The sequence below is a fragment of the Heterostelium album genome, assembly GCF_000004825.1.
Source record: "Heterostelium album PN500 unplaced genomic scaffold PPL_scaffold8, whole genome shotgun sequence".
Classification (NCBI taxonomy): Eukaryota; Evosea; class Eumycetozoa; order Acytosteliales; family Acytosteliaceae; genus Heterostelium; species Heterostelium album.
Window position 1 is genome coordinate 460,743 of NW_008805070.1, and position 9,190 is coordinate 469,932.

The following is a 9,190-nucleotide window of genomic DNA, read 5'->3' on the forward strand; positions in this document are numbered from 1 at the left end:
GATTTTTTCTGTGAAACTAAAAATAAAATTGTTCGCCACCACACAAATGCGAGAAACAACACAAAAACGTTTTATTTTTTGATCAAACCGATTCATCAATAAATCAGCACTGTTAAAACAAAAAAATTTAAAGTTTTAGACTTTATTTTTGTTTCAATCTTAAAATTAATTTTACAACAATGTATCAGAGAGATCTTGAAAGTGCTAGTAACAGTTCTTCGAGTGATACTGAAAGTGACCAAGGCAGAGTCGAAGCCTCAGAGGAAGTTTCCAAAAGAGGATTTAAATTTAGCCGTCAGCCAGTGTCAACTACAAAAACAACTGAAGTAACTCCAAGAGTATCGATAATGGTCGACAAACATGACACCGAATCTGCAAGCGATGAAGTCAGTCAGGAGGACAGCGATGACGACAGAGTGGTATTCAACAGACAACCTGAGCCAGCAGTTGCGCCCCCAACAGAGACAACTGGTGAATATCTCGATGACTTTGCCAAATACAGACAAAACAAAAAGATTGATGCCATCCACAAGGAGAACAAAAGCGCCCCACCAACAGAACCAAAACTCAAGGGTATGTTCCGTGTTCAGCTGATCAACGACGAAGGTGTTTCAAAGCCATGGTAAGCAACCTACGAAATGAATATATAAGAACAACAAAAGAAAATATTTATTTACAATTATTTTTTTTATAGGGAGGATAGATACATTGATTTATCAAAAGGTGGATTGATTATGAAAGAATCTGCAGATGATAGAATTACCAGAGGAAATCTTCATCTATATGATATTGTATTTTGTGAGCTAGCAGAGGATCTTGTCACTGCTGATACTCCATATGTCATTCAGTTAAAAACCAGATCTAGATCGACTTGGATTTTTATTTTGGATTCTCAATCTACTTTAGAGTATGTTTGTATTATGAAAATTAAATACTTTTTGTTGTTTATTAATATATCTATTATTCATAAATTAAACTAGTGAATGGATAAATGTAATTTCCACAAATAAAGGAAAAATGAGTGAAGAAGAATGGAATACTCCACCACCTCCACCACCCACATCAAGATTCTCACCACAAAAGGATTCATATACTCTTAAAACCTTTTTTGAGAACCGTAGACTCCTTGGTGGTATGTGGATGATTTATCTTTTCTTCTTGTGGATTATCGTTTTGGCAGTACTATTTATATTACTCTGGAAACTCTATGTTGCACCATTCAAAAATATGGAAACAGAAACTTCCTCCTGTCTCGTATTGAATCAAGAGTTTGTATTACAAATTGTTAGATAATTATATTTCAACAGGTCATGTATATTAATTGTTTTTTATTATTAATAGTGTCCAATATTTATTGAAGAAAAACTATAATATTGTTATGGATGTACAATATGATGTAAATGGTACATTGGTAACTAGTACAATGAAACAACTTTGCCAAGGAAACAAATGTCCATCATATGCAGAAAGTGAATGGCCAGTCAATGAATATTCTACATGCTACTATGATGTTGATGATATCCATTATGTATTCTTTGAAAAACAACCAATGATGAACATGAGATATCAAATCACATTTGGTGTTTGTGGTGGTCTATTAGCTCCTTGGTTAATTTTCGTTTTAACAATGCTGTAAGTATATTTAAAGCACAATGTTAACATCAACAAAGTGAAAAATGAATAACTAATTTTTCTTTTCAAAATTTCAGAGTTGTTAGTAGAAAGTGGATTAAAAGAGTTGTTAAAAATGGATGTTGGTAGAAAATCCAAAACTAACAAAAAAAAACAAAAAACAAAATTGTATTATTATTAACTTTAAGAAAAAAGAATTAAACAAACAAAAAAAAACAAACAATAATTTAATTTGAAAAACTACACATGTATTTTATTTTTATAATTATTATTATTATTAATATTTGGGTTTTGAAGATTTCAATCTATTATCTATTTCACCAGCAGCTCTAATACCACTTTCGAGTGCACCCTCCATATATCCAATCCAAACATTGGCAGTCTCTGTGCCAGCCCAGTGAATTCTTCCGACTGGCTCACGCAATGCACCGTTGCAACCATCGAGCACACCTGGACCAGCATAGGCAAGATATGCTCCACGCGAGTATTCTTCATCCTTCCAAATCTTCTCGAGGTAGTGTCGTGGCTTCAATGCCTTTGGTCCCCACCATCTCGCGTAGCAGTCGAGTACGGCTTGCTTTCTCTCTTCCTTTGTCTTCAATGCCCATTGCTTGGCTGGCAATCCAGCAATGAATCCAACGATTGCAGTCTTCTTGTCGTCGTGTGAACTGTCGTCGTAGCAGATATAGATAGGTCCGAGATCGCTCAGTGCCTCAGCAGAGTAACCATCCTTTCTCCAGAATGGCTCGTCGTAGATCACAATGGTTTTGATAACGGAGCCCATTGGTAAACGCTGAGTCAAGTCGTCACGAGTTGCAGGCATTGGTGGACGATACTCGATTCTTCCGGCCAAAGCAGGTGGAACGGTAACGACCACATATTTCGAGGTGTAAGTCAACTTCTCGGTTTTGACTTGAACGCCAGCACCATCTTGGTAGATAGCTCTTACCGGTGCATTGAGAATACAGTTCTTCAATCCAACCTTCTCTGCCAATCTCTCAGAGATCTGTTGGGAACCACCAATCATACGTTTCTCTTGCGCACCGCCTCTAATGTCGGCCAACAAACTGTAGGATCCGGCGGTCTTAATGAACAAAAGGAACCAGAGGAAGCTAATCTCGGTTGGATCGGCAGCCAAGCAAACTCTGACGAACCAATCGATGATACCCTTGGCATCCTTACCCTTTACATTCTTCTCGGTCCAGTGGGCAACCGTTTGGTGATCCCATTCCGATGCTTTTGGATGCTTGTGTGGCGCAGTAACATCGATAGTGTCAGCATATTTATCGATCATTGCAATCGTTTCTTCAAGTCCCTCCAAATTGTAGTCGGTGTTGAGCTTTGAAATATTTCCTTGGTAGTAGACACGCTTTCCGTTCAACTCCAAGACATGTTTGCCCTCGTCGTACTGGTCGAATGTCTCCACACCGATCTCTTTGCAAATCTCCTTCAAATGCTTATGAGTTCCACCCATCCACTGACCACCGAGATCGAACCAATATCCATCTACCTTTAATGATTCAGTTCTACCTCCAAATCTCTAAATAATAAATAATAATAATAATGATATTTGAAAGTCATATGATGTATGTATGTTAATAAAAAAAAAAAGTTTTTATTCAAAATGAATCTATCTTTTTTTCTTACATTTCTAGCTTCAAGTACAAGTACAGAATGACCTTGTTTCTTTAGAGTATAGGCACACTGTAGACCTGAAAGTCCACCTCCTATGACAATACAATCATATTCAACCATTTATTTATTTTCTCTATTTATAAATATTCTAAAAACAAAAGAAAATTTCACAATCTTTATATTAATATATATATATATGATTTATTATTTAAACAATGAAACAGTTTATTATTTTTACACAAGACAGATTATTATTATTGTTGTGTGTTAAAATTAATATTCGATCGATTTTTATTTTTATTTTTTTCAATTGTATGTTATGTTTGTTTATTGCAAAAATGAATAATAAAAAATAAGATGGGTTTGGTGTGACCTTCATCTAATAAATAATTGACAATTCTTCTCTCTCTGGTAAAAATTTTGTTATTTTAATTAAATTTTTAATCAATTAAAAAAAAAAATTTTTTTCCAACATAATCTGTTGCGCAAACAAAAATCAAACTAATATTTCTTTTAAATATCTATTTAGACGAGGAAATAGATAGATAAAGAATAGATTCAAAAAAATATCAACAAAATGGAATCGAACAATACCAACAATAACAATCTTATGATAAATTTGAATAATGGTGGCGGTAGTGGTGGTGAGAATGTAAAAGATCATGATATTAACAATGATAAAGATAAAAAAGACTATGACGAAAGTGTTGGTTTAAATAATAGTAATAATAGTAGTAAAGAGGTTGAGAATGATATTGATGAGAATAATAATACTATGAAAATCATAAATGTTAGAGATAGAATCGATTGTATTAGAAGTGAGATTGAGTTTTTGAAAGGAATGTATCAGGTGCAATATGATAGTGTACAGAAGAAACAGTTTCATTATAGATGTTTCAAAGAGATATCTGAGAATCTTACGGTTAAATTGAATCAATCCAATACAAACTTGGCTGAATACCAATTGAAGATACAACTACAACAGTTAACCATTTCGAAAAGAAATCAAAAGATCTATCTTTTAGATTTAGAAAAGAAAAAGACTATTAAACAGATTATCAAGTTAAATAATATACTAACAAGATTACTGCAGCAATTCGAGCAAGAAAGGTATGTTTTTGAATCTTTAACAATAGCAACTAATCTACTCATCCTTAACATCATCAAATCTATATATATATATATATATATAATATTATACTTAAAGGATTATATATCAAGAAGAAGAGCAAATGATGAATGATTCAAAAGATGAAGTATATACATTGATTTCAAAGTCATTATCAAGTATCACACAACAAAAAGAATATATATTAAATGGTAAGTATCATTTATTATTAAAATAACTCTGTTATTTTTAAGTTTGAATAATAAACATAGATATATCGATGGTTTTGTTTATTATAAAGTAATGAAAGGATATGAGAATGAATATAAAACAACAGAACCAACAACAACATCGACATCGACAATGAATGAATCACAAAGTAGTACAAATGAATTATTAGATGAAAAAGATAGAGTACTCAGTGACTACATAGAGAGAAACGAGAATCTTGTCAATAGAATCAATGAATTACAGTCGAACCATCAGGTGAATCATGCTTCACTAGAATCACTCAAATCAGAAAAATTGAAATTAGAAGTGCGATTGTCAGATTTGAATAAACAATTTATTAATAATCAAATTAATAAGTAATAAAAAACTTTTTTTTTTTTTTTTTTTTAATAACTATAAAGTTAGTTATTCATTCTTTGTAAGAATGGTTAGTAATGACGATGAAAATTGTTCAACAAATATTATAAATATAATAAATATACAAAACAAACAATGTAACTGTTAAAATTAATTCTATTCATTATAAAAAATAAACAAATATTTTTAAATTAATTTAACTTTTTTTACACCTTGTGATTAATGTCGGAGTTCCTACAAAAAAAAATTAAAAAGTGATTCAAGTTAGTTAAAATCAATAATTTTAATTTATTTTTTATAATGAATAGAATTAATTTTAACAATTACATTGTTTTGTTTTGTATATTTATTTTTTTACATTTTAGATTTTCGAATGGCAAAGATAAACTTGTATTTAGATCAATAAAAAGAGATAATTATAATAACATTTTAAACAGTGATACATTCAATGATTTGAATGATGATACTAGTACTTTTAAAATTGTAATTATAAATACTGTATATAGTTGGATTGATTGTTGATTGTTTGATAGATACCTTGTTTATTTATTATTATTGGAAACAAAAAACAAAAAAAACAAATCGAAACTAATCTAATTGAAAAACTACTATTAGTTACAAATAACCGATTTACATTTTGGAGAAGGTGAAGATGTAAGCTGGGGAAGACAACAAGATGTGAATTCCACTAGGGTTATGACTACCCTGCTGCAGTTGGAACAACCGGATTTCGTTATGTTTAGTGGTGATTTGATCACCGGTAACAATATCATTGATAATGCCACATCGTATTGGGAGGAAGCACTGGCCGTGGTGAGAAGCATGAAAATACCTTGGTCTGTGACATTTGGAAATCACGATGATCTGGCAACGGGCTACAACGATACACGTGTCGACCTGTTGAATTTCGACATCTCGCTTGGCAGCTACTCGCAATTCGGACCGCAATCAGTGTCCGGTATCACCAACTACTATCTGCCGATCTACGACAAGTGGTCCGACACCATAGAAGCAGTGATATGGGTGTTGGATTCCGGTGACGGAAGTTGTCCGCCACCCTCTGGCGCAGCACCGTGGTGCAACACCTACATCACTGAGAGTCAAGTGCAATGGTATGTCGACACTGCCAAACAGCTATACTCTCAACAACCAGCCGGTGGTGGTAATATAACATGGGCAGCAGCCTACTTTCATATTCCTCTGCAAGAGTATGTCGATCTCTATAATAACTATGTCACCTACGGATGGAACAACGACTCGGTTGCCTGTCAGCCAGAGAATGCCGGACTACTCCAGGCGTTCCAAACGATTGGCGACGTTAAGTTTATGAGTGTTGGACATAATCATGGCAACGACTTTTGCGGAACCTACGAACCATCGGGAATCGAGATGTGTTTCGGTCGTCACAGTGGATACGGTGGTTATGGCACCTGGGAAAGAGGTGCCAGAGTGTTAGAGATCAATCGCTCCAAAGGTCAGCCAGTCACCTACAACACATGGATCACCTATGAAACCGGTGAACGTCAATATCATCAACCCATTCATCAACCCTATCCGATCAATCCCAAAACATCATGTACAACATAACAACCTGTAAAAATCAAATAAAACATGTAAAACTCTAACTTTAAAGTTGTCGGTAAAAAAAAAATTAAAAAAAAAAAATTGAAGTTCTTTTTATTTTTTTTGACAACATTTCATTGTGATTTGTGTGAGTGTGCATTTTTCGTTTTTTTTTTTTCTGATGTGATTGAAAGGGTTGTGTGTACTTTTTTAACAGTGTGTGTTTGAATTTATTTAAAATCATCAATAAATTTAATATTTCTTTTTCAGTGTTTCATTTTGCCCATTATTATTATTTTATTATCATCATTCAATACCCAATTTAGTGTTTAGTGTTAGTAATAAAAGTAGTATAGTCAGTGTAAAATTTATTGTAAATATATATTACAAGTTAGTTTTTAGATATTTTAGAGTTCGAATTCGAAATCAAATCAAAAGACTACAGCAGTAAAACAGTAATTTAATAAACAGACAGACAGACAGACAAACAACAAATACAGAAAAAATGTTCCAAATATTAGCAAGAAATAATAGAAATATAGTGAAGAATGTATCTTCGATCAGATACTACTCTTCATTCCCAAAGTTCAATCAGTATGTCATCATTAAGTACAAATGAATAGTTTGTGTTATCATATGATCATACAAAAACAAAACAAAGCAAACATATCATGTTCAAAAAATTATCATTTCTTAAAATAGTTGATTCAAATATGAATTTACCAATTAAGAACTGTTGTTTTATGTTATGTTTGTTATGTTATGTTATGTTATACAACGATCGATATGTAATTGATATGATGACACAAACTTCACAACAAAACAACAAAAGTATACATGCTAATTATCCTTTTTTTTATTTTATAGATCACCAATGGGTGTTATGGCAGATCAACTTTTCTTACAACCAATTAATCCAGCCACAACTAAACCAATTAAAGATATAAAGATTGATACAAAGACATCATTGAAACAAAAGTTTGATAAAGCATATCTTTTCAAGAATGAATGGAAATATGTATCTCAAACAGTAGGTACAAAAAAAAAAAAAAAAAAACAACAATTTGTTATCATTGGAATTAATAATAATATTCATCATCCATCATTACAATCATTTATAGGAAAAAGCAAATATTATTATTAGATTTAGAGATTTGTTGGCAGAGAGAATCGATTCTTTGGCCAATGATTTAACAGAGGAAACAGGTAAACCAATTACACAATCGAAAAACGAAATTAAAGCAGTCATTGAGAGAATCAACTTTTTCTTGTTCAACTTCTCCAGTTGTTTGCAGGAGCGTGCTGTTCGTGTCACCGACAAGTTCCGTGAGACCCTCAGCTACGAACCACTCGGTGTCGTCGGTAATATCTCTGCCTGGAACTACCCATATTTCATTGGATTGAACGTTATCGTACCAGCACTTCTCACCGGTAACTGCGTGCTCTACAAACCCTCAGAGTTCTCATCAATCACCGGTATCAACATTCACAATCTCCTCATGGAAGCCGGTCTGCCAGAGTCTGCATTCCAAGTCGTCCTCGGAAAGGCCGTCATCTCACAATCGCTCCTCTCGCTGCCAATCGACGGTCTTTTCTTCACCGGTAGCTACGCCACTGGAAAATCAATCTCAGAGACACTCGCTGGCCGTATGATTCCAGTGCAACTGGAGTTGGGTGGTAAGGACGCCGCCTACGTCCACAAGGACGTCGAAGATCTCCAATCGGTCATTGCTTCGCTCGCCGACGGTGCCATGTACAACACTGGACAATCGTGCTGCTCGGTCGAGCGTATCTACGTCGACGAGGAGATCCACGACCAATTCGTCGAGGGACTGGTCAAGGAGATCAGCACCTACCACATGGGATTCGATCCAAAGTCACCATCCACCTACTACGGTCCATTGACTCGTGGACAACCACAAATCGAACATCTCCAACGTCTCATTGGTAATGCCACCCGTCGTGGTGCCACTGTCGAGCTCGGTGGTAACGTCGTCCAGAACGCACCAGGCTACTTCTTTGCACCGACCGTGCTCGCCAACGTCAATCACCAGATGGACATCCAAAAGGAGGAGCTCTTTGGTCCAGTCGTCACCGTCCAGTCGGTGAGCGGTGGTCCAACCGAGGCAGTTGCACTCATGAACGACACCCCATTCGGTCTCACCGGATCGGTTTACTCCAAGTCGATCGAAGTCGCCGACTACGTCTCTGACAACTCCAACACCGGTACCGTCTACTGGAATGCATGTGATCGTGTATCGCCATTCCTTCCATGGTCCGGTCGTGGACACTCTGGAATCGGTAGCACACTCGGTATCGACGGTATTTTCTCATTCCTCAAGCCAAAGGCACGTCATTTCATCTCCAACCAATCAAAGGTCTTGGGTGAGCCATTCAACAGCAACATCGTCCCAACCGAACCAATCAACTCAAAGAACGTCTCAAAATTCATTGAAGAAACTCACGAACAAACCTCATCACAATAAAAATATAAATATAAATAAATTAAAAAAAACATATTCTAAATTATAATATGCATCTTTCTTTGACCAATATTATCTTAACCCAAACTTCAGCCGGTAACTGAGTTATTACCCCCCACGGAAATTGAATATTTATAAACTTCCTACATTTTCCATTTCCATTCCTTTCTGTTCAAACAAA

General features: G+C 34.8%; 4 protein-coding genes across 4 annotated transcripts; 3 read left to right on the top strand and 1 right to left on the bottom strand.

The window, feature by feature from the left end:
* Window positions 1–179: 179 nt before the first annotated feature.
* On the top strand, window positions 180–1,761 carry PPL_07827 (PH domain-containing protein; the record flags this gene model as incomplete). Its single annotated transcript, XM_020578661.1, has 5 exons — window positions 180–622; window positions 695–907; window positions 981–1,268; window positions 1,342–1,632; window positions 1,710–1,761. 5 exons carry the CDS (start codon window positions 180–182, stop codon window positions 1,759–1,761), a joined length of 1,287 nt encoding a protein of 428 aa, XP_020431530.1.
* A 148-nt stretch (window positions 1,762–1,909) lies between these two features.
* maoA (flavin monoamine oxidase family protein) lies at window positions 1,910–3,387 on the bottom strand (the record flags this gene model as incomplete). Its single annotated transcript, XM_020578662.1, has 2 exons — window positions 1,910–3,172; window positions 3,280–3,387. The coding sequence occupies 2 exons, from the start codon at window positions 3,385–3,387 to the stop codon at window positions 1,910–1,912; spliced, it is 1,371 nt and encodes a 456-aa protein (XP_020431531.1).
* Window positions 3,388–3,844: 457 nt separating this feature from the next.
* PPL_07829 (uncharacterized protein) lies at window positions 3,845–6,550 on the top strand (the record flags this gene model as incomplete). The annotated part of the gene is made up of 5 exons (XM_020578663.1): window positions 3,845–4,377; window positions 4,475–4,587; window positions 4,677–4,962; window positions 5,329–5,446; window positions 5,957–6,550. 5 exons carry the CDS (start codon window positions 3,845–3,847, stop codon window positions 6,548–6,550), a joined length of 1,644 nt encoding a protein of 547 aa, XP_020431532.1.
* An 850-nt stretch (window positions 6,551–7,400) lies between these two features.
* Window positions 7,401–9,012, top strand: PPL_07830 (aldehyde dehydrogenase; the record flags this gene model as incomplete). Its single annotated transcript, XM_020578664.1, has 2 exons — window positions 7,401–7,544; window positions 7,648–9,012. The coding sequence occupies 2 exons, from the start codon at window positions 7,401–7,403 to the stop codon at window positions 9,010–9,012; spliced, it is 1,509 nt and encodes a 502-aa protein (XP_020431533.1).
* Between the last annotated feature and the right edge of the window lie 178 nt (window positions 9,013–9,190).